At 34.7% G+C, this 26716-nt stretch overlaps 1 protein-coding gene across 1 annotated transcript in view; it reads right to left on the reverse strand.

Moving 5' to 3' along the window:
• The window catches only part of LOC129222334 (beta-alanine transporter-like), a 40671-nt gene that overhangs the window by 13438 nt on the left and 517 nt on the right, over nucleotides 1–26716 (reverse strand). The window contains exons 2-6 of the mRNA XM_054856829.1: nucleotides 25071–25174; nucleotides 10924–11078; nucleotides 6456–6624; nucleotides 5517–5643; nucleotides 986–1080 (exon numbers count right to left, since the gene is read on the reverse strand). Of these exons, the coding sequence (XP_054712804.1) occupies nucleotides 986–1080; nucleotides 5517–5643; nucleotides 6456–6624; nucleotides 10924–11078; nucleotides 25071–25174 (650 nt within the window). The remainder of the gene's footprint in view (nucleotides 1–985; nucleotides 1081–5516; nucleotides 5644–6455; nucleotides 6625–10923; nucleotides 11079–25070; nucleotides 25175–26716) is intronic.

A 26716-nucleotide genomic window follows, 5' to 3' on the forward strand; every position in this document is an offset into this window, starting at 1 on the left:
CTACTCAGACACTTCCCCATTACGTCTGCCTGCATATCTGCGCATGTGCTACCGTACATCACCTTACTTAATCTCCTGATTGGTCTTTCTGTCTGCTCTGCCTCTTCGTTCAGCTGATATGCTAATTTTTCGACTTCGTCCTTAACTTTTGCACACCAGTGTATACAATCAGCAAATAGGCTTTGATCTAGGGTAGAATATGCCATTTAGTGCTTAACTCACTAATGGTTTTGAATGTCTTATCATGCCCTACCGATCACGTTTCAAAAGCATTTTACACTTATTTTTCTAATGCTAAGTGTTCATTGTCAAACGGTCCAAAGTGCAGGGCAATAGCTAGGCATTGAGGTAGGGCTCTTGATTTACATGGCAAGCTACTAAAAATAAGTTTTTCATGGGGAAGGATTTCATGCATCTTACTCATGACCCAGGACCATCAGAGGGTTAAGGTACCTGTTAGTAGCGGAACAAAGCGCGAGGGCACATTAAACACCTAAGGCTTTAATCATCTGTAAGGAACGTGTTGCATCAAGCTCCTCTCTTTCTCCTGCTTTAGTAGACTTTCCCTCTTTAATTACTGCAACAGTGCCATCTATCAGCACATTTTCGAACTACATTTTCTTTTGCCAAACAAATTACCATGGCCTCACAACTGTGCCTGCAAAGCATCATTCCATTCTCTGCCGTGGGCAGGTAAATGGGCAATAACTGCAAATTTTTCTTTTTTTTTTGGCATTTTTGTCATCTATTGTATGTTAGCTTTATTGTGCAAGCTTGCTTATTTGGTTTCCACTGTTCAAACATTTCCCTATTATTCGATTTGAATCCAAAACGCATTTCTTCAAACATCTCAAAAACACATTTCTGCAGATACTGCTGACCAGTAGTTTTTAAAATAGTGTTTTGAAATCAGAACTTTAGTTATAATCATTCTGTATGAGAGAAACCTGCATTAAAAAATGAAAAATAGAAAAAACAAACTTACCATGTAATTGCTAAAACTAAAGTTGTTCGTCGCAGCTTTGGAGTTTTAAATAAATCTAAAATATTTGCATTTATATCTGCTTCATCAGCTTTTGCCTAAGGTAAGGAAAAATTGAAAATGTTATTATGCAGGTTTCAAAAGAAAGGCAGTATTTACAAGGAAGACAAAAAAAAAAAAAAAAAGGATGATTATAGAAAAAGAGGTGCAAAATTAGAAATATTTCATAGGTACATTCAAACAAATTATTATTATTATTTTTTACAATCAAGGATTGTAGTTTGGAAACAGAATTTGTTATTATCCTTTTGAAATAATCTTTTTTTTTTCTATTTCCGAATTCTCTCTTCAATAAAGTGTTGTTGATTATTCCATGTTTTTAAAAGTAATAGTTGCATAATCTATCTTTTTACATAAAGAAGGAGAAATGTGCATAGTTGTAATATGAAGCAAAACATACAATTAGAAAAAACAAGGTTCTGAACAAATTCCATCTTATGCAGAAAAATTCGCTTTTGGAGTAGTATTAAAATTTCAAAATGTGCGAGTATGTTTTTCACCATCAAGTTCATGAAAGAATGCTAGTTGCATTTTATTAAATTGGAAATACTACTTTGCTTGGAAAATACTGCTGTCCTATTAAAACTACTGTCATTTGCATTTATTTTCTAAGGCTTTATATGCAGTGCAAGTTAATGTAATATTACTGATCAATGGAACTGCTTAAAACAACTTTTTATTTGGGCATTGGTTGCATTTTTAAGTTCCCTTCAAAACCTCTGTGTTGTGAAGCCCCTTGCACTTGAAACATTTGCAATACTATAAGTCTACCACAATCAGTTAAATATTTGGTCTACAGTTCATTCTTCGGTTAGGAGAAAAAGTTACAATATCAATTTACAGTACAATACATCAGTGGGTCCAGTGCTCGCGCACATTTCAAGTGCCCCCTTTTTCACTTCACTTCAACAATATCAATTGAAAATTTAAGCCTTATAAGATTTTTCAGATTCTAAAATTGTATTCAACGCCATGTTTCTTGCAAATTTTCAAGTTTTTATTAAAATTACAATATTATTAAAATTATTATATAAATTTCTATTATAAAAATTTCATAAGATTTTAAAATCATACCTAAATTTTAAAGGGTACAAAAAAGAATGCACATTTTAATTCATACGCGAGATAAATGAGAGGAAAAGTAGAAGAAAAAGAATCCTTTATATAAAATCGTGATAAAATTTTTTTCCCCTTTTAAAAATACATGCAATCAATCGTTAAAAGTAATGCAATTGGAAAATACAACATTTTTATTGTATTTTTCTTGAAATGATATCAAAAACTTTTCCACACATATCGAAAACGAAGGGATGTCACAGATATTTATGCACACAGAAGTCTTTCCATCTTGATATAGTGTCATTTTTTTCTTGCGTGGTTTTTCAAGCATAAATAGCAAACTACCACTCAGAAGCAGTGGTGTTCCCATAGGGTATACTCCATATATGCCGTATACTCTCAAACATTTTTTTGATTTATAGCGTATCCCCTCAAGCTTCATAAATTTTCATATTATGACATACTATGTATATGGTCACATACACAAATTGTGCGTATTGGATTACTGGGAGTAGAGCCTTAGAAAAATTGATAAGAACATCACTGCTCAGAAGAGAAGACAAATTTGACAGAAAAAAAGGGGCAAATGTGCAAAAAAATGGGGAAAGTGGAAGATTTTGCTTTTTGACACAAGGGGCTGTCTACAAATGATGTCATACTTTGAAGGGACAAGGTGTTTGTGAAATTGTGACAGTTTGTGACAAAGGGGAGGGATGGGGAAGCAAGAGTGACGTAACATACTTTTTCTTTTAAATAACATTTTGCTACTGAAAAACAGAGAGACATGTATGCCACTTTCACCCTGACAAGAGAAGGGGGGGGGGGGGGGGGGGGGGGGGCAAGATGAAGTGTTTTGTAACACAGGAGAGGAGAGAGGTCAAAATAGTTTAAAAATATGGCATAATTTATGGACAGCCCCCAAAGGAAAAAATTTGTTGAAAATAAGATTTCAATTGAAAAGAGGAGGTATGGCGTGGTATGAATTCAGATTCCATAAAAATAGCATGGGGGGAAAATTTTCAAAACTGCTAAACAAATATTCTGCAGACAGTTCCAGTTTGTATAAACTCTCAGTTAATTACATTGAAGCTCTTGGGTGTACAAACGAAAAATGTCAAGCATACATCACTTTTAAGGAAGAAAGTAGAAAATAACTGAAGGTTTACAGAGCATAAGCATACTTTCATTCAACTATTGATAAGCAGGCAGCGTAATACCATACATAACAAAACTCATTCAGTTTCACAGATAATAAGGCAAGTGAAATTTTAATTTGCATAATGTAAAATAACTAACATGTGCTACCATTGAGGTGAATTAACCCTTTGTTAATTCACCTAAAAGGCCATTTCCACTTTTTTTAGGTCAAATTCAATTTGAGATTAAACTTCATTCCTCCATGAAATCAGTGTTGGGTTTTGGACTGTCCGAAACTGGTTTAGGACAGGACAGGTGGTCATTACCATCCAACTGAACTGTCTAAAACTGTACAAAAGTATACTAAAGCTAAAGGGGTGCAATCTAATCAATTTGTATTAACTACAATGTAGTTAATGCATTAATATAGATATTAATGAGGTTTAATTAATGAGTATTTGATAATATTTTTCTCCAAAATGTTCATTTAAAAAAATCTTCAGTTGGTAGAGTTTTGAAAAGAAATTCACAATACTACCAATACAACTAATTTCAGTTCCATTTATAACTCAAAGAATATTATTAAACGTGCAATATTTAGGTGCCAAAAAAAAAAAAGAGCTTAGTTTTTTTAATGGTTTGTGCAAACAAGTTTTACATGATGTTTTAATGAAAATTAGTTTTTAAATCATAAATTGAAGAACAAGAAATTGATGATCACACACTTATATTTTAAAACTTGTGCTATTCTTTTTTTAGTTCATATTTTTAATATAATGTACTCTGTAACTATAAAAAATTGTAATTTATTGCATTAAAGTCAATTACTACACTAGATTTTGAACACTTTTCTATGCCCAAATGCATAAATGTTGAAAAATTTGGTTCATGGAGGGGAAAAAAAAAAAAAAAAAAAAAAAAAAACTCATGGGTACAAATTGAAATTTTTATGAAAAATTTAATTTTTACGTAACTAGATTAAATGAAATGTATGAATAGGTTACATATATATTTATACTTGACTGTTCACATTGAATAAATATATTAAATAATGAAAAAAATATATAATTTTGACATATTTTGTTCTGTTTTTGATGTTTTCTCACAAAATACAGTTTCTCAAAAAATAGTTTTGAACACTTTCAGACAGTATTGGATACAAGGGTTTTGAACAGTATGGTAAAAAGCATGCCAACCCTGCTTTCATTTGCACACAAGCATAAACATAGAGAAATTTGGTCACTATTATTAACAATAAATAAAAAAACTCATACATACAAGTCAAAATTTTAATTAATATTTCAACTTTTATTCAACTAGATTACTCAGCTGCATAAATAAGTTGAATGTTCACATTGAAAACATGTTCAATATAAAACATTACATTGATACATTTTATTCTGTTTTTGATGCTTTCTCACAAAATACAATTCTCTTAAAATATAGTTTTGGACAGGACAGTAAAAATCAGGTTTTTTGCCGTAGTGTCCGAAACCTTGCTAACCATGCCTGAAATATGTTCATTCCAACCCACAGAATCACTAACAAATTTCTCCTCGGAGGGGAAATTTGTTAATTTGAGTATTATGCAGAATTACGATGTCCCTTTGGGGGAGAGGTCTCCATATTGTACAAGTAGTACTTAGAGTTAAGGTCATAATACCTGTTTCTTATCAGCATGTCGAAAATGTCCTAATAGTTTCTTATGTCCAACACATACGAACTATATTTAGGGCAAACCAAACCTGGCAGTACTGTAAAGGCTATGCAGATCTTAATCACAACATTACAATGACTGCCAGGTTAGGCTTGCCCCAATTACATTTTATTTCTGCTTTTCAAAAGTACAATTTAGAGCATTTTATAGTAATAAATAACGTGTTTCGAAAAGAAAAAAAATGTTAAGCTTCAAGAGGAAATTTCGATTGAAAACTGAATAAAAAGCCATAAAAAATAATAAATAACATAAAATAAACGTATATTACATACTTTTTAAGTCACAGGTTGAAATAAGAAATTAGTAAACATAGATAATTAACTAACCCATATATGAACGTCAAATGAAACACTTCATTTAAGCTTGATTAGCACAACTGCAAACGTTATTAAGCTAGTTTAGTTTCTAAAATAGTTTTTTAAAAGGAAAATTCGTATTAAATATCTCTCTATATATGTGACATTGGCAAGGTCTTTTTTGCAATTCATGGGTTTGTAATTAAAGTGTGGGCTAAAACCTGAAAGAAACAATAATTAACTTATAAAAATAGTTTTTGCATACATGACAGCTTTCTCCAAATTCATCTGGATATTCTCTTTGATTTATCCTTGCCACCAGTTTAAGGAGCTGTATTGATTCTTTTCTTCTACCTCTAGTAAGCAACCAGCTAGCAGATTCAGGAATCCATCTGGAAAATCAAAAATATATGTTCACAAAAGAAATTCTATCAAACTAAACTTTGCTTGGATCTAAATTCAAATTCAAATTCAAAAAAAAAAAAAAAAACAACAACAACAACCCTTTTTTTCCCCAAGGGTTTAGCATTAATAACATAAAATTAAAGCAATACAGGAAGAAAATAGGAAGTAAAAATTAATCAGAAAGGCTTGCATCAGAAAGATTTGAGGCGTTTAGTACAAAATGAGGTCAATTCGTTTTTAAATTTTGCAGGTTAAGCAAAAAATATTTATGGTAAGCTGTTTTCTGCAACAAAACTGGTTTTTGACAAACTTTCAACCTGATCATGCTGGATGTGTTCCAGCATGATCAGGCTTTGCTTCGTTGAATGAGAGTATCCAGGGGCTGTTCACAAATGATGTCACCCTTTGAGGGTATTGTGAGTTTGCGACAAGGGGGGAGGATGGGGTAACAAGTGTGACATCACATATTTTTTGAATAAGAATTCATTTATAAAAAGTAGTGTGACATGTGACAAAAAGAAGGAGACAGCAAGGTGAAAATGACCCTTTGTGACAAAAGGTTGGTCAAAAATGTTGAAAAAAAGTATGACATCACTTATGGAAAGCCCCCCCCCCCTTCCGAACAAAAAAATCAAATTAGGGAGAAAAACAAGGAAAATTCATGTATTGAACTGGTTTCCACACTAAATGCATAAATTTATACACACAAAAGGTTTTCTCATAACTGTTACTATTAACATCATGCATTAATTGAAGCAAATAATTAAGTTGCTGCCTAAAGGAATCTTAATCAACTTACTTTCCACAAATTGGCACAATAGCAAGTGGAGCAGATGTAATGATACAAAGAAGACGCCAATCACGCAAACCATATGCTATCCATGGGCAAATGGCTGAGAATAGGATGTATCCCATGGACCAAATAATTATGACAAATGTTCGTTTATTTACACCTATGTACTCTAAGCCTAGAACATAATAAAAAGGATTGTTACTCAGGAAAGTAGAGAAAGGTTGGTAAACATTCAATGCATTAAAAATTTGACAATAAATTAAGCAATATAAAAAGATTAAATACACTTGGCACTCTGAAATGAGTCCATAGTAGATGCAGACTTGCATTTTGGGAGGGAGGGGGTCATGCAGAAAAATATGGAGTTTTGAGTACAAATTTTTTTGACTGTTTGAAGGGACAAAGTGAGAGGGGGTTGAGTGGGGTGTGACACCCCCCTTGATTTTTTGACAGAAGTTTACACCATTCCATGGGCACCCATATGCAAAATTGTAAGGGGGGGGGGGCTCAGAAATTTTAACCATGGTTTAGCAGGATATTTTCCCCATGGAGGCAGATTTCAGGACAGATTAGTCTTTAAAATTTGACATTTTCAATTATTTATTCATTAATGGCTGGAGAAGAAATATTTTTATATTTTTGCAAAGAAAAAAGTACTAAAAGCAAGGAAGTGCTAATTTCCAGGGGGGGGGGGGCTCGAGTCCCCGCCCTTGCCCCCTATATGGGCGCCTTTGCACCATTCCTTGATTACAGTAAACTATTTCATCATTCTTTTGGTGTGAATTATGATGTGGTTTGACTGCAGTGCAGAGGGTAACAGTTGGCAGACTAAAGGTGTTGGTCTGATCGGTAAGGTGTCGGACTTGTGACCGGAGGGTTCCGGGTTCAATCCTGGCTGGATTGAAGATCCACCGTCTTCATTGATGGTGACTGGGGGATGTTAAATACGCTTGTAATCACAAAGTCCTCCAAGTGAAACGATACCTCTGGGGGTGCCGAAACAGGGATTGCTCGATTCTTGGTCTAATTCAAAAAATCAGTGCTGTCTTCAGGGTCCCATCCAACTGGTTAAGCCACAAATAGTGGTAGGTATGGGGGACACTGGAGTGAAAAGATCAAAAGTGCTAAATATCCAGAAATGGTAAAGTCAACTTCAAAAAATGAAAGAAAGTTAACTATCCCCAGATATGCACAAATATTTGTGCAACCTCCTCAAAAAAAAACCCCTCCCAATCCCTTAAAACAGAAAAAAAAAAAAAAAAAAAAAAATGTTTGCATGGATGCACTGTATGAGTAAAAAATATAGTTAAACAAAAAAAAATCTCACTTATTGATTTGTATCTTTGATAGTAGTGCGGTTGTAGTTCTAAAAAACACTCATTTTTAAATGCTGCATCATGGACAAGTTGTACAAGTAATATTCATGAAATCAAGAAATACTATTTAAACTTTGTTAGCTTTTGGGAGTTTTTTTCTTTTAGAAGCTAGGATTCAGGCTGAAAAAGATTCGACCACAACAGAATTGCTTATAGAAAATTTAAGAAATAGATTTTACAAAAAGTGTCAATTCTATCTACTACAACTTTAGAAATGTCATTAATCGATCATAAAATTTTTTTAAAATTATGCTTTGGATTTTTAAATGTAAATTTTTGCTTGGCTTAATAATAACGTAACATATAAGCATGCTAAATCTAGCACTTTCATTGTGATATTATACACAGAGCTAGATAATATAGACACATACATTTGCTGCAGAAAGATGAATCATCCGATAATCGGTAATTATCCTTATATATTATTTCTGTAGCCTGTTTTTGGTTTCTACGCCAGATTTTCCTCAATTCTTGATCGATTTCTTTGATTTACGTTTTATTTTAAAGCTTATGGTGCTGGCTACGGACGAAAAATAGACCCACGGTCTAAAAATTGTTTTTTTCAGCCGAAAAACCTGTTTTAAAGAACCAGAATGAGGTTTTCGGTTAAACTTATAACTTTAATTTGCGCTATGACCGACAGAGCTGAATAGCTTGATCGGCAGAGCGTTCTCTTCGTAACCAGGAGAATGCGTGTTCGGGCCCACGTCCGGACAATCTGCAACAAAAAATTAGAGATATATCGCGCATTACATGAACACTTAATTCAGTGAATAGCTACTATGAAGGAAGCTTTGGCTCTGGTAAGAAAATTAAAGCATAATGTAAGCGAAAATATAAGTAACAGGTTTAATATTTCAGACTACAATAGAATTGTTTTTTGTTCAGAAAAAAAATAATAAATCGTATATTGAAATATATATTCTTCTAATGAGTTTTTGACTCTTTGTACAAATAAAAAAATTACTACCTGAATTTGAAGGGTAAAATATATATTTTTTCTTCTTTTTGCAAAAAAACAAATAGCTTATCACATTTTTACTACATTCGAAAGGCTACGCTTATAAAAGAGCATAGTTCAATTTATTTTGTATTTTAACCGTGCTGTTAAATGATGAATACGTGCTGCCATCTATGTCATGACGGTTCAAACAGCCTGCGGTAACAAATTGTAAAAATTTTCAAGAATAAAAAAAATGTTTCTTCAATATCTTATCTTATATATTATTCCCTTCTCATTTTAAAACTTATCTGGCTGGCTAATGAAGAAAAATAGACTTACGGTCGAAAAATCAAGTTTTCGGAAACGTCCCTTGTTGTTTAAAAACCTTGATGCTGCCTGTAGTTCTTAAGCATTTTTTAAAAGCAAAGTTCTAATGCAGTTTTCCGTTTTTTACGTCGCTTTCGGCAAAAAAAAAGCCTGCGTGTGTTCATATTTTAATAAAGCTTAAAAGCACTGGACTTAGTTGTTCGGTTAAATTGATAAGTTTTTTTCGGTAGAGCGTTCGGCTATAAACTATCTGAACTTCGGGCAAGTTTGGGCTGTCCGAAAGAATATCAAATTTATATTAGTATTACGCATTACATGTACTCATAACATACAAACGTAATAAAATAAATGCAGTGGGAATGCTACTTGGTGTTTCGACTCCTTTATGCATGCAACAGTTATCATTCGGATAAGTTGACTGTTAATCGAAGAGAGTTCTTCCTTTTTTTTAAGCTTTGACTACATCCAGACCACTCAGCATAATGTAAGCATAAAAAAGTATTAGATTTACCTAAAGGAAATCCTATTTGTGCAGAAAAACATTTTCATTGTATGCTGAAATGTAGATGTTTCTAATAGCAGTGTTCCACCTTTTGTACAAATGAAAAAATACTACGCCAAATTCAAACTACGAGTTTCACCCAGTAAACCTTTAATTTTTTATTCGCGCGAATACGATATAAAGCATTAAAATTATTATCAACTTCATTAGCAATAAATCATTTTCTACTCCTCTCCTTTCTGCTGAAAAAAAAAATACATTTTGTCTACGTTCGAAAAATTACACTTAAAAAACGGATTCAGTTCAACTGGTTTTGGTTTTGAATTTTAAGTGTTCGATTAAAAGAGAAACATGTGCGGGCATTTAAGCCGTAACTGTTAAAGCAACCTTCTATGTGAAGTAGTTCAATATTCAAAGATAAAAACACTTATTTTCAATATATTTTATTACTTCTCTAGAATGTTTGTTTCAATCGCTACGTGAGATCTTCGTCATTCTTTAATCAAATTCCATGCTTTTCGAATAATTTTAAATCGTATCATGCTGGTTAATGACAAAATATAGAAGCATGATCTTATTATTATTATTATTATTTTTTTTTTGGCAAAAAGCTTTTTTGCTGTTTTTTACTACGCATTCCTTCAATGAATAGCTTTCGAAAAGGAAGGCGCAATTGCTGTAAGGGGTGTCGGGCTGTTAATCAGAATGGCGCCAATTCGAATCCGTGCCAATAAATATCTCTTTAATATTTCTTTTTTTCCCGTCAGATGCTCACATGGGCAGGACTGTATTTGCCACAACCTGTTTTTTTACATGCACAATTATTGCTTTTTCACGAGTCACTACTCAGCCACACTTTTAATGATATTTATGTTTGAATTGAAAATATGTACGACCAAAAGGTGAGCGATGATCAAATTATCCCAACGTTGTAAGTTTTGTTACTGATGTCTTTAAATTACATGCCTTCTCTTCTGCGCTTACTTTTTTTTCGGTTCTTCTTCATAATGTTCTTCCTTTGAAATTCTTAAAGAGCGGAATACCTTATGAAACGATTTGAAGCACAGTGCGGAGTTCCGCACGGGTCGACTAGTTATCTATATTACACATTAGTAATCTGCAAAATGTACAGATAAATTAATGAAAAAAGTTCACATCTTGCCTTCATGGATGCATGGTTGAAAACAAAAGGCATCCTCTCACTAAAAATATTATCTACCCACATGATATTGTTTTTGCTACTGGCAGAAAGTTTTGAGTTCTACGCGCAGAGCAGATAGTTCATATTTTTATGTTTCTACACTTATACATTAAAAAAAAACTTACTTAATACATATGGATCTTCTGATAGTGGTATAATTGTAGCTCCAACAAAAAACCTTAGGAAATTAAACGTATAGAAGGATGTTGTAAAAGCTGTTGCCACTCCAGCCACACAAGCAATAACGTAGCTTAAAATAATAGATGGACGCCTTCCAAATCTAGGAAACAAAACTTACTATTAAAAACTATAACATCAAATAACTAATCATAAAAATACCATACATCAATATAAACTTTTCTATTACTGCCTTTGTGCCCTTTGGGTTATACTCATTTTGATATAAACCTCGAACTTAAAATGAACATGAAAGTAACAAAGAGGGATATGCCTCCTGATCAGCTAAAAGCTATAGATCTAGAAACCATTTACAATCAGTTTTCAAAAAGCAAATGATTACAAGTGTTCACTGATGGCTCAATTTTAGATAGATTCTATGGTGCTAGAGCCGGTATCTACAGCAAATTCTTCAGCTTCTACATACCAGTAGGTGTTTTCACTGCTGCGGCTGAAGGTGACATTGAAGCTAGAGTGGTAGCTGTTGAACAGCTATTGCTGAAAAATATCTGACTTTGATAGGGCTGTAATCTTTTTAGACTCTAAATCAGCATTGCAAGCATTATTACAAAATTACCACTGTGATTCACAAAGACTTCTGGAATGCAAGTCGTTGTTAAAAGATTTCTCTCACAGGATCTCCTTCTAGTGGATTCCCGTGCATTACAACATTGCTGGGGAAAAACATGCTGACCTGCTTGCTAAGAAAAGAGCCCTCGTGACCCAACAACCCAATAAAATTTTGGCTTTTTCTTCATTGAAGTTATTTATTAACATGACATTTAAATATAATTTTAAACAGGATGCTCTGAAGATATCCTAGCAGGGGAGGATTTATAGTCTATTTAAGGGGTGGTGGTTGAAAACAGGAAAAGCCATCCACCTCCAGACCCATCATGTCCAGTGTCCCTCCCTGAACTCCCATCGGGGGGGGGGGGGGACGCCAGGGAGCCAATTGCTCCCCCACCCATCCACTAGGGTTTTGAAAACTAATGTTTTTACATGTAAGTGAGAATGGTTTTTGCTATGCAAAATACCATGCTTCCAGTACAGTAGAAGACCGTTATAATGCCGACCTATATAACGCAATTCTCTATAAAACGCACAACTTTTCAGAAGTAAACAATATGTTTTGAAGTTTAAAAAATCCCTCTGTTTTGCTTTGCAAGCATAAAAATTATAAAGCAAATTAAATTTTGAAACAGTTTTTCGTCTTTCCATCTTAATTCAAAGCTTTTAAAGGAAAATCAGTACTTACAGTAAATAGAAAATACCAGATGGCTCTTGAAAATGCAGCTGTTATGCAAACCATGAAGCTGGCAAAAGTACAGGATAATGCACTTTCTTTTGATTGTGAAACATATTTATTTGTGAATAACTAATTGTAATATTGTGCTTTAATGCTCATTGCAGATAAAACTCATTCTGAAGTGCTAATATATAGATATATTCTGAATATTAGTTTCAAAATTTGTGAAATGATCTATATAACGCAAAAGCTCTGGTCCCAAGGTGTGCGTTATAACGGTCTTCTACTGTATATATATTTTTAAGTTATTTTTACAGCGTGAACATTGTTTTAGACTTGGGCTCATAGGAGTATGTCTTGTACTCTGGATTTACGCTGAAAATAAGTGAAAACATTGTAAAAAAAGCCCCTAGGAAACAAAGATCGGTTTTGAAGTTTTTAAAAATATTTAAGGCGATAAGGAGCTTTCAGATGAGTAAAAATTGATCAAACAAACGTTTTTTCATTCATATTTCTAAAAACTAGATCGTTAGCTGAACCGTTTAAAAAAAAGAACTGAATCGGTGGAAAACTGGCGAAGTTATGACACTTTTTGTGTTAGCTACGCCCCTTTTTTTAACTAAAAAATGCATATAAAAATGCATATAAGAAATGCATATAAAATGCATGAGTAAAAGAAAAAGCATTTAATATTTAAATTTTTAATACTAATACCTAATCACCTTATTTGTGGTGAATTTGTATTAAAAACTAAATTGTTTATTCAATAATGAAATTTGCAATAGTAAAACAGAAAATATTGATTTCCTCAAAACCTAATTTTTGACATAATTACAAAATTCAAACTGTTTCTTGCAAACAAATTATTATTTAAATTTGCTGAAAATTTTATGCCAAGTATTTAAGTGGTTTGGTAACATTTTGTTGTGAAAGATTTTTCTGCTTGATTAGTTTTGTGGAGTATATTTGCTATATTTTTATTGAAATATGAACATATTTTATCCAAAACGTCTAGTTTTTGGCTTTTTTTCTTATTATTTATCTTTACCACAAAATTTTGAAAAAGTAATTCCAACATCCTAATTTCGGTTGTTTTACGTATCATATTTAGCTAGTATTTTATAAATTTGATGAATTTTCATTTGCAAGGAGTAAGACAACAAAAGCATTATAAAATCTAGATTTAAATTTTAAAATAATTCAATGAAATTTTATATTTGAGTTGGTATTAGCATCATGTAACTATGCTGAAAATTTCAAAGAAATTCATTGAAAATTACTTAAATTTTTTTTAGTAATTTTACTTTAAAATTACTAAAAAAATTTGAAACCCCTGTATTGCCTTAAGGGGGGAATACCCCCTAAGAGTTTTTCAACTTGCTTCAAATGTTCATGCTTTTCAACTTTGCACCTGTCTAGCCTTTCAGAAGAGTGTTAATGGCTAATAAAATGCTCGCTTTCAATCCAAATGAAAATAATGGCTGTGACACTATTGAAAACTCAAAAAAAGGGGAGGGGGTGGAGGGGGAGCGACATTAAAAAAAAAGGGACATATAGGGGGAAAATTGCAGTGGTTTTTGGATTCAGGAGGTCATTTTACATAAGAATCGGCAAGAATCATGTCAGAAGCATTTTGATTTTATTTTTTTGCGGAGCAGTGTGTTGTTAAAGTTTAAAAAAAGGGGAAGGGGGCAAGCTTGGGTGAAAATTGAAAAAGGGGTAACGCGGTCCATTCTCGACTAGACTACTGTCTAAAATTAATTTAAAGCAAATTTATAGAATTTACTTGATTAAAATAGTAGCAATTGCTAATCGGAAAATGATGGTTACTGAGGGGGCGGTCGCCCCCACTAGTAAATCTGCCACTGAATCCTGGGCAGTTGTGAACTAGAGCCCTTCTTGTGTCCCTTAGGCCCCCAGTAAGGTGGCTGTGGCTTCAGACTGCTAACAGGGCATGACTGTCTGCAGTCACATCTCAGGGTTCATACCCTTTAGGGAGAAAAAAATTCAAGCACTTTTCAAGTACTTTTCAAGGCAAAAAAATTTTTTTTCAAGGCAATATCATAAATTTGTACTAAAAATATCGTATGCAGATTTTATTTAATGCAAACGTATTGTAACGGATTCGGTGCGACTTCCACTTTCTTGAAATGAAGACACAGTTCTTGATAAAAACACAGGAAATTTATTTACACTATGTACAGGAGAAACCGTTAACAACTGCTAAATTATTCATCAGCAATTATCACACAACACCGTAAACTCAACGTTTACACACGTATTTACTTCCAAATACGAAAACAACACAGCGAAATGCCTCGCTATAAACAGAGCAAAATGCTATCAGTTTGAAATATCAATCGAAACTCTCCCGTTTATCCATCGCTAACGGCTTTTATAAACATCGAAGAATTTTCCACAACATTCTTTCTGCTTCCAGAAATGCGTAGACCGTTTTACAACTACACTTCCATTGATAAAATCAGTGAATGAAATAAGAAAAAAAAGAATAGGGGGTTGTATACTTTAGCCATATGTTAAGGGGTTGTATATTCATTACGGGAAACTATTTACAGGTTACGTTACTACAATAATAATTACTATTTACAGAATTTGTAACATTGCCCCCTTCCTAAGGACTGCACGTCCCGGGCAGTACAATCCCCAGAAAGGGTGCCAAACTTCTATCACAAGTTTACAAATATACACATTAATTAATAACTAACAGATACAGAAAACACAATAATAACAAGAAATATTACTAAACATTAAAAGCAAAAATTATCTACAACTTTTATGTTATCAACCATGGTTGTTTACGTAATACTCATGAACTATGGCCATAGTATGGGGCTAACCGATCATAATGTACAACCCTAGGTTTTGCATTAGGTGATTTTTGGATCCTCACTACGACGTCATTTAGTCGGTTAACGACTTTGTAGGGTCCATCCCAATGCGACTGCAATTTGGGTGACAGACCTTTCCGTCGGATGGGATTCCATAACCAAACCTTGTCGCCTTCGTTGAATTCATGTCCAGTAGACCTTGTGTCGAATCGGGTCTTCATCTTCTCCGCCGCGATGTTGATTCGCTCTCGTGCGAAGTTATGAACGTCTTCCAACCGGGCCTGGAGATCCTGGATGTACTCCTCAGGCGATGCAGGCGCTTCCGGAGGACGACCGAAGACGAGATCACAAGGTAGCCGAAGCTCTCGTCCGAAGAGCATCTGAGATGGGGCATATCCGGTAGTCTCGTGGACAGTACTGCGGTAGGCCAGCAGGAACAAAGGTAGCTTCTTGTCCCAATCCTGTTGATTTCTGGACACCATAAGTGAGAGATTATTCAGGATTGTGCGGTTAAATCTCTCCACCATGCCGTCCGATTGTGGGTGTAGTGGTGTTGTCCTAGTTTTCTCAATTCCGAAAATTTGACATAGGCCCTTAAACACAGCAGAGATGAAATTCCTCCCTTGATCGGAATGAATCTGCAAAGGTGTTCCGTATCTCGAGATCCAGTGTTGGACTAGAGTCTCTGCGACGGTGGTAGCCTCTTGATCAGGAATGGGATATGCTTCCGGCCATTTGGTGAAGTAGTCGATGGAAACAAGAATGTATTTGTTCCCATCAGCAGTTCTTGGTAGAGGACCCAGGATGTCGATCCCAATTCGTTCGAAAGGAGCTCCAACGTTGTACAGATGTAGCTTCCCTCTGCTTCTCTTCTTCGGTCCTTTACGAGCAGCACAGGCGTCACAAGAATGGCACCACTTCTCCACGTCATCCTTCGCCTTGCTCCAGAAGAAGCGCTCCCGAACTTTATTGAGAGTTTTCAAGACACCAAAATGTCCTCCAGTCGCACTACTATGTATTTCTTTCAGAACATCTGAAATCCTGGATCGAGGAAGTAGTAACTGCCACCTAGATGTTTTGCCGTCGTCAGATTCCCATTTTCGGTGTAACACGCCGTTCCGTAAATGGAGCGAGTTCCATAAAGCCCAGTATCTTTTTGTTGCAGGACTGAAGGTGGAAACGTCCTGCCAGCTAGGTCGCCGACTGTCACTTTCCATGAACTCCAAAATTGGTTTTATGTCGGGGTCTTCAAGCTGATCTTTTCGAACTTGGTCGTCACTCCATGGATCAGGTTCTGATGATATTGGAGTCACTGTCACCTGATAGGCGGTAGGGCTAGTCGTTCCATATTGTTTCTCGATTCGGGAACAATAGTGGCAGTTCTCAGGACAAGGTCTCCTTGATAAAGCGTCAGCATTACCGTGAGATAACCCTTTTCGATGCTTGATCTCCATGTCATATTCCTGGAGCCGCTGTATCCATCTGGCTATCTGGCCTTCTGGATTCTTGAAGTTCAAAAGCCAAGTTAACGAGGCATGATCTGTCCGAAGCAGAAATTTTCGGCCGTAAAGGTAATGATGGAAGTGTTCTACAGCTTTCACTATGGCCAGTAACTCCTTTCTGGTGACGCAGTAATTTCGCTCCGACTTTGATAAGCATTTGCTCCAGTAAGCGATGACATGTTCATTTCCATCAATTTCTTGGGATAAAACAGCTCCGATGCCCTCGTTGCTTGCATCAGTGTCCAGGATAAAGGATTTTTCAGGCTGAGGATAGGCGAGGATAGGCGTTGATGTTAAAGCCTCCTTCAGTCGTAGAAATGCAGCTTCGCATTCTTTGGACCATTCAAACTTTTGCTTGCTCTCCGTCAGCTTATGCAAAGGTCGTGCGATGTTGGAAAAACCCTTTACAAACTTCCTGTAGTACGTGCAGAGCCCCAGGAAACTTCGCAGCTGATGGATGTTTTCGGGACGACTCCAACTCCTCACCGCAGATACCTTTTCTGGATCGGTTTGTACACCTTCAGAAGAGATGATGTGACCAAGATAGTTCACTTCCCGGCGGAACAAATTACATTTGGACGGGCTTAACTTTAAATTGGCTTCCTTAAGCTTTTGCAGCACCTTCCTAAGATTTGCCAGATGTTCTTCAAAACTGCGTCCCACGATGATGATATCGTCTAAGTAGACCAAACAGGATTCGTAGGAAAGTCCTCTTAACACTGTCTCCATAAGACGCTCGAACGTAGCTGGTGCATTGCAGAGGCCGAAGGGCATCACTTTAAACTGCCATAAGCCTTGTCCAGTTGTAAACGCTGTCTTCTCTCGGTCATCAGGGTGTATCTCAACCTGCCAGTAGCCGCTCTTCAAGTCCAGGGTTGAAAACCACTTGTGTCCGGAAAGAGTGTCCAAGGTATCGTCTATCCGTGGAAGAGGGTAACTGTCTTTCTTGGTGATTTCATTCAGTCGTCGGTAATCGACACAAAATCTGGTGGAGCCATCTTTCTTTCGGACCAAGACGATGGGAGAGGCCCAAGGGCTGGATGAAGGTTCGATGACATCATTCTCCTTCATCTCTTTCAGGAGGGTCTCAACTTCTTCCTTCTTGGCGAATGGTAGTCGTCTTGGATGCTGCTTAATAGGGGGGTGTTCTCCAGTGTAAATCCTATGCTGCTTTAAATTCGTACGGCCAACATCCTCCGATGTAGATGAAAACAAATGCTTGAAATCGTCCACCAATTGTCCCGCAGCAGTTCTCTGATCTTTTGATAATGGCGCACTCCCAATTAACTTCGACGTCAAGGACTCAGAAGACACAGTCTCAGGGGAATTGATTCTTCTAATGATGCAGTTTACTGGAGTACAAGTTGCCAACACTTCACCTTTTCGGATATTCCTTGGCCTTTCACTCACGTTGGCGACTCTCACAGGAATTACATCCTTAGAAAGGTCCACAAGCGTAGATGCTACCAGTACTCCTTTTAGGCTATTGCTTAGGTTAGGGTATTCAATGAGTCCAAATCGAAAACTATTGCTTTCTTCAAGGGAGCCAGGTATTAATGATTCTGACCTTGAGGGAATCGATAGATCTGTTCGGGCTATTATTTGATGAGCGGATTTTACATCACTTTCTGCGGGGAAAACAGCTATGTCTTCTCTCATCGAGTGCAGCTCATTAGTCTTGAAGTCGAGAGTGAAGTTATATTTCTTTAAAAAGTCCAATCCGAGAATGAAGGGGTCCGTGATATTAGCGACGAATGCCGTATGATGGTAGGTGGCATTCCCAAACACTATTTCCAAGTCCACTTTACCGTCAATCTCAATTTTGTCACCTGTCACAGTCTGGAGACTTACGCGTGGCGAGGTCCACAGCAGTTTCAATCCAAATTCACGAGCCACATCTGTCCTAATGATTGTCACATTGGCTCCAGTGTCGACAATCAGTCTGCAGGGGTTCCCATTTACATGAGCGTAAATGAAAAGTCCATCACTGCCACTACTAGAAGAGGAAATCTGCAGAGCTCTAGTGGTGGTGATTTCCTTCCCTCGCGTAGCTTGGCGAGCCGGACAACTCCTTCGCAGGTGTCCTTCACTACCCGCATTTCCAGCACTTCTGCTCTTGTTTCTTTTGGGCTGTTATGCTGCTCAGATGTCTTGTCAAGTCACCGAGTTGTCTCTCAAGTTCAGCGAGATGGGACGACCTGGAATCAGACTCAACAGCTTCCTGAGTCCGGATTAGATGGCGATCCACACGGGTTGCTTCTTGGGCGGCCTCGTATCTCATCGCATACACAACAGCAGAATTCAGGTCTTTGACATCCGCCATCCGTAGAGCTTTCTGGATTTCCGGATCTCGAACCCCGTCGATGTAGTAGTTGAGTGCCAGGTTGTCTCGAACATCCGCAGGACAGTCACAAAAAGCAAGATGAGACAATCTCTCGACGTCCGCCGCTAGCTCTTGCAGGGTTTCCCCGGCTTTCTGGAAACGAGACTTCAACTGGAGTCGGCTGAAATCTTTCTGGCACTTCTCACCGAAGCGAAGCTCCAACGCAGATGTGAGGGCGGCGAAATCCAGGCGCTGGCCGTCCGGAAGGTTCTGAAGAATGTCCGCTGCGTCACCTCTCAGGGATGCTGCAAGATGGCAGGCCTTGGTAGCAGAGTCCCATCCGTTCGCTTCCGCCACTATCATGAACTGAGTTTTGTAAACCTGCCACGAAGTTTTCCCATCAAATGTGGCAAGTTTAATGGACGGTCGAGCAACCGATGTGGGAGCGCCAAACTGTACAGAGCTGCTTTCCGCCGCCAATCTCCTTTCCAGGTCTTTAAAGATGTCTTCTTTAAGTTGATGAAATTTTCTATCTTCTTCTTCCAGTTTATTTTCTACAGCATTGCATCGGCCTTCCACGGAACTTAATTTTTCTTCAAATTTCTCTTCGATAGCATCAACTCGATGCTCTATCTCATTAAATTTATTTTCCATCACAGTCTTTACCGAAGTAAGATCGTTTTTAATTTCCTCTTGGTTAGAAACTAGGTGATTTTTCAGCACCGTTAAATCACTTTTCAATTGGTTTTGATTAGCCGCCATATCATTTTTTAATTGTTCTTGATTAGCTGCCATATCATTTTTTAATTGTTCTTGATTAGCTGCCATATCATTTTTTAATTGTTCTTGATTAGCTGCCATATCATTTTTTAATTGTTCTTGATTAGCTGTAAAACTTGCAGTCAAGTCACTTTTTAATTGTTCTTGATTGGCTGTAAAACTTGCAGTCAAGTCACTTTTTAATTGTTCTTGATTAGCCGCCATATCAATCTTCACAGAGGTGATTGCGTCAAGAAGTTGTTTTAATTGTTCATCCATTGCGCGAGTAATCACCATAAAAATAAAGTCCTAATTCAAAAAAAAGTCTTTATGAAAAAATGTCCAAAGTCACACTTACTCCAAGAAAGTTCAGAAGAAGCCCCACGTTGGGCGCCAATTGTAACGGATTCGGTGCGACTTCCACTTTCTTGAAATGAAGACACAGTTCTTGATAAAAACACAGGAAATTTATTTACACTATGTACAGGAGAAACCGTTAACAACTGCTAAATTATTCATCAGCAATTATCACACAACACCGTAAACTCAACGTTTACACACGTATTTACTTCCAAATACGAAAACAACACAGCGAAATGCCTCGCTATAAACAGAGCAAAATGCTATCAGTTCGAAATATCAATCGAAACTCTCCCGTTTATCCATCGCTAACGGCTTTTATAAACATCGAAGAATTTTCCACAACATTCTTTCTGCTTCCAGAAATGCGTAGACCGTTTTACAACTACACTTCCATTGATAAAATCAGTGAATGAAATAAGAAAAAAAAGAATAGGGGGTTGTATACTTTAGCCATATGTTAAGGGGTTGTATATTCATTACGGGAAACTATTTACAGGTTACGTTACTACAATAATAATTACTATTTACAGAATTTGTAACAGTATAAATAATAGGTAATAGTATAAAAAAGTTAAGGAAAACAAAATTGCCAATTCTACAACAAGAGACTCTTTGATAAAAAAAAAAAGATCAGTGTCAAAAGTTTTTTCTGCAAATGTCTGAAAAGCTCGATGACAAAGAGGAGCAGGTTCAATGAGGTTTAACTTTGCAATCTTCACATTCAAAGAAGCATATTTTATAGATTATGCAAGTTAATATTTAAAAAAATAATAAAAAATAAATAAATAATAAAAAAAAACTTTCATGAACGATTTTAACTTTTAACGGAAGAAACCAAAATACCTAAATTCAATGGAATAGTCAGAGAGGAGGTTTTGAAGTCAACCCCCCCTCTCCCCCACCCCAGGTTTCAACATTTAATTCTTATATTGATAGTGGTTTATATACACATATATAAGGGCGGTTAGGATTAAAAACAACACCCAGAAGGAAATTTCCGGTAGCACTATTAAGTTCAAAAGTATTAGACATTCGATAATTATTTATAAGTATTCAAATTTTTAATCAATTATTCGTATGTATGTATTAGTTGTTCAGGCAATATAAGGCATTTCAACTGTCCTCAAGTAAATTTAAAAATAAGTAAGAAAGAAAACATTTTATGAAAGTACCCTGTCCAGTCTCCAAACCCAAAAATTCGCAAAAGTTGCTTAAGAAATGATAAATACTCTGAATGTAAACTTGAGCCTGCTTTTACTGAATAATTTGTAATAGTCAATAAATATACAAGTTCTGATTCACAGAGTCATATTTCCAAATTAAAAAGATTCATAAGAAGTTGACATACATTATGACAAAAGTAGTTTTATTTTGGGAACAAATGGGTTATTATTGAAATTATAATTTAAATTTAGAGAAGTGATATTATTCAGGTTTGATTGTGATTTCATAAAAAATCACCCATAAGTTTTAAAGAGCTAATCGGGGGGAGAGGAGGGGAGATGATTTTTAAAACTAAGACCTCTATTCCTTAAATATACATGTGTACAACAATTATTTTTGATATACATACAATTCATTTCTTATGTTAAAATAATTTATGAAGTCAAAATATTGTACAGATAAATACCAGGCCCAGTGCCTGTTGATAACCAGTAACAGGTAATGGGCCTAGCTAGGCTGGTCCTGGTCAATTTATTAGACCACAATGAAGATTAAGGACCCTCCTTAAGTTATCTACCCCTTTGCTGATTACAACCTCTTATGGCAAGCTGTTCGAAATGCCCACAATCCAACAAAAGTAGTAATTTTGAACATTGGGGTAATTTTAAGTTACAGGGGGAAAATTGGAAGTAGAGAGGTGAAAGCATAACAAACACTACCGGATTTCCAGTGAATAACCAAAACACAATCACTCCTGTCACATACCTTAATTATTTCAGCAGATATAAAGAAAATGACATACTTATAAATTCAACTTTATAAAATTGTATAATTCAACTTTATCTTTAAAATACAAACTTTTAAGTTAAAATGTTAGGTGCTCAATAGTTTAAATTTTTTTCAAAAAAAATCTCTAATAACCAAGAATTAGCTAATGATAAATTAAAAAAGTATGTATGTAATTAAACAAAAGTAATTAATTTTTTAGTTATTAAAAAAATAATGTAAAACAAGCTAAACTGATGTAGCACGTGTCAAAATAATTTCTAATTGCCAAAAATATAAAAATATTTACAAGATGCAAAAGGGTTGAAACCTCAAACAAGGGAAGCAAATTTTCGCAAATTAAGTTCAATGTTGGCATGTTTCCCATAAATTCATTTATTTTATACTAAAATTAGACATAAAATATGATAATCTAAGGTAGCATATTTGAAAATAACACATGATTTGCCGAAATATTTAAATATTTGCAAGATGCAAAAAGATTGAAATTTCAAACACGAGAATTAATTTTCCGCTAAGTCTGAGTAAGTTCAATGTTGGCTTTTTTTTTCCATGAAATACATTTATTAATTTTTTACTAAAATTAAACATAAAATATGCTAATCTGAGGTAGCATATGCGAAAATAACATTCGATTAGCCAAAATATTTAAATATTTGCAGGATGCAAAAAGATTGAAATTTCAAAAACCAGAGAAATTATCCGCGAAATCCGAGTAAGTTCAATGTTGTCATGGTTTCCAAAATTATTCCTTTTTTAGACATCGAAATTAAACAAAAAATAAATTAATCTGAGGTACCATAGGTCAAAATAGCTTCCGATTGTAAAAAACTTAAAATATTTACAAGATGCAAAAGGATTGAAATCCCAAACACGGAAGCGATTTTTCGCGACGTTGCAAATCGAACGCATGTTCAGAAAATTGCATTAGTGAAATACTTTTTTAAAAGTTTTAAGCACAATCCGATTATTTTTGAAAGAGTTTAAGCACTAAGAAACTTTTTCAAGGTTTTAAAACTTTTTCAAGGTTTTCAAGCACTTGAAAATGAACTTTTTTTTCAAGCACTTTTCAAGGTTTTTCAAGGGCGTACGAACCCTGCATCTTCACAAGACTGGAATTGTTTACTCTCCCCAATGTACTCTCTGTGACTCCAGTCAGGCCATGACCGTGGAACATTTGGATCTGTGTGCTGCGATAAGTGGTTTTAGTTCTATTGTTGAAAAGTATTGGAGACCATGTGCATTAATGGCATAAGTGCTATTTTTAGTTTGTGGCATTTGCAAAATAAAATAATATTAAATTTTAACACAGACATTTGACTGCAAATATGTGTTATAATTTTACTTAATTTGCTAACCTAAAAAAAAAATAAATAAATAAATTACACAAATAAAATTTCATTTCAGGGGTGATATCTCAAAACTTCGTCAACCACATGTTTAAAATCTTAAATTTTGAATCTTTTACTGTTTGAAGTCTAACAATTATTGTGAAGAAAAAGTCCTCTCTTTCAATATATGTAAAAACTTTCTCTTCTTTTCTGCACATGACAATAAAGTGTAAGATTTTTATGTATTAGTATGAAGTAACTAGATTAGATAACAGATAAAAGCTTATTTATTGTTTTTTAATTTAGTAGAGCTCAAGCTTTATTTATTTATTTATTTTCAAAATTTTAAAGTCATCCTCCATTAGTTGTTAAATACAAAAATTTTAGAAATGATTATGGCTTGCAATTAAAAATCATAAAATAATCATAATAAGGGGGGGGGGGGAGTTGGGCACATGTAGACTTTTTTTGTTTCTTAAAAAAATATACTTTTCATTTTATTTTTTTTCATTAACCATAATCTTAAACAAACCTAAATCACTAACCTAATTTCTAACCTTTAAAAATCTGCAAAAATCATCCACCATGTGCACTTACATGGGGAACATGGAAGGGTGGCATGGGTAACATTGAAGTAAGTTTCATCTATAGATAATCTTTTCATGAAATTAAGTCAAAAATGTGAATTAATATAAAAGTCTCTAAAGAATTTGATGTGTAAATTGATTAAAAAATCATATTAAATCCTTACAACTACAATTATTTATCAAAGGTTATTAATTGTACACATGGTACACTAGACATATAATTATAAAACTAGTACGGTCAGCTGGGAGAAAATGGGTCTAAAATTGAGCTTTTTTTAGACAAGACCCTTAGATTAAACTAATAAATTTATTTTAATGAAACTTTTGATGCATTTTATATACATTGGATTCATATAGATTAAGCATGAGGCAGAACAATTTATTTTTGTTAGATTGTTTTCTCTCAGTGTCAGATTTAAAAGATCATGCTTTGATAGCCCCACTTTCCCTCATGGTGGGATAAAGTGGGGCTAGTTCAGAAATTAGGGTATATTTAAACAAAACTGTGTAAATATTGTTTTTGAAATAAGGACACTGAACTAAATGCACCTTGGTCACATTTAATGGTATAAATGCACAAAAATATACATACATTTTATTTAAACAAATAATGTCAATATGTGTTCCAAAAAAGAATGAACTAAATATCTTAAAATTAAAAGAGAGAAAATATGTGTTTTTTCAATATAAGCCCCTTTCTCTCACCTAACCCTAGTATGTTTGTTACATCAGTGAAGTAGATGTACATCATTTTAAAATTTATTAGATTTCTGACAGAAAAGAGTACAAAATTTAGAGGCAAAATCCTGCAGAGATAGCAATGCAGGAGTTATGATTTTAACACGAATCTTTATTGAATCAATTTTCAAAAGCAGTTTCTTCATCAGTAATATACTACATATCAAAATGACACATGGCGATGGGATATAAAAGAATTTTTATAATTATTCAATAACAATGAATGCAAAGCAGATGAACTTTCTCTTGCTTTTATTTTATCTAGTTGTTTTTTATTTCTTGTACCAATAATCAAATCAATTAAATTTTACAAGGTTTGAAATCAAATCAATTACATTTTAATTTAATTTAAAAAAAAAATAATGCAACTTTTTGCAAACAAATATATTACTTAAATCTTTTAAGAAAATCATTATAAATTAGCTTAAGAAAATTCATTCTTACCTATCAGCTATGAGACCGAAAACAACACATCCAATGCTAGTTCCAATGTAAAAAATTGTTTGAGATTGATAAGGCAGCTGATCGTTTTTGCAAACCCAATTCATCTGTAAAAAAGCCCAACATCTTTGTTATTATTTCCTTTAAATCTTGAGTAGAGTCTCACAAACAAAAAAGAGAGAAAAAGTTAAGAGGTATAGCGTTCATGTATTTGGGGAAAGTTTGAACCTTGCTCTCCTTACCAACTCAAATGCCTATGAACGGGGGTTTGTATTTGAGACTTTAAAAAATGTTAAAGGAAAAAATCTGCTGCAGTAGTGGTGATGGTTCTTCCCTAGCATTTTGTTTTTCGAGGATAATAAGGAAAATGGGTATTAACAGGAAAGCAGAGGCTGCTTTACACATTTGGGGACCCATCACCACAGTTAGATAATGCAGACCCACACACGTGCTCCATGCGCAGATACATTAAACATTAATTATCTTAAAAATAAGTAGATAAATTAATGAAAAAGATCACCTTTTTCTTTCATGGATATATGACTGAAAGCAAAAGACATTGTTTTACTAAAAATTTTCCTTACTCACTGTAGATTGATTTTCATGTCTGCAGATAGTTTTGAGAAATGTGTACTGATAGTAAATATTTTTATCTTAATATGCCGATCACAATGTATTTTTGGGGGTCCATTTGTCTAAGGTAAACATTTTTCTCATGTTCAATATGGTAAATCCACCACTGACAGTACAGAACAATTATCTGATAATGTCAACACATGTGCAATTAATTTTCTAACAAATAGTACAAACCTACCTGCCTTAGTGATACAGATCAATGTCAAATTTTCTTTGGTATGGTTTTAAAGCTTTCAATTATAAAGATCTTTCTATGATTTCTCTAAAAGAAAGATCTAAATGTATTGACAGTTTTAATGCGTTTGTAAGAACTTAATTCGTGACTCCGAACTATTTATTTATGTGCCAAAAATTACCGCCCAAGTCGGGTCTAATGCAGAACTACAAGCATGTACAGAGAGAGCTGAGTTACAACATCCAGAGACTGCAGTTTTGCTCGTTTTAAGCTCATCAATCCCGAACAGTCATAACTCAACTTGAGGTGAAGTTTTGAACAATTTTTTTTATGCGGTCTCTTTCTACGCATACAAACAGGTTTGGGTGTAAAAGCAAACCAAGCTTTTGAAACTGGCATCATTTATTATTTTCGTTTCTTCAATGAAGTGGTTACTTCAAGAACAATTTTTATTGCGGGAAAGAAACATAATTTATGTAAGAAAAATTAAGTTAGCAAATAAGTGGTTATTACTGGAAAAGATTTGTCGGCCATTGACTCCTTTAGTTTGCAGAAAAACTTGCAAGTAATCTAAATGGATCTACTGACTACTAATTGAAAACTTGAATTTTCAGGTCTATATCAGGAAGAGTATAGGCTCTTTGAATACGCTGGTTTATTTTGATTTTTTTTCAGCTCAGGATTATTTTCTTATTAGTGTTCCGGCATGGAAAATTGTATGAATTCACCCGATATTGCCATAGTTACCCCAATGTTAATATCCTTTCCCTCACAGTGAGAAATACAAAAATATTTAATATAATAATTAGATTTACTATTTATGAAATTTCCTATCTGT

Source organism: Uloborus diversus, chromosome 5 (assembly GCF_026930045.1).
Source record: "Uloborus diversus isolate 005 chromosome 5, Udiv.v.3.1, whole genome shotgun sequence".
NCBI lineage: Eukaryota > Metazoa > Arthropoda > Arachnida > Araneae > Uloboridae > Uloborus > Uloborus diversus.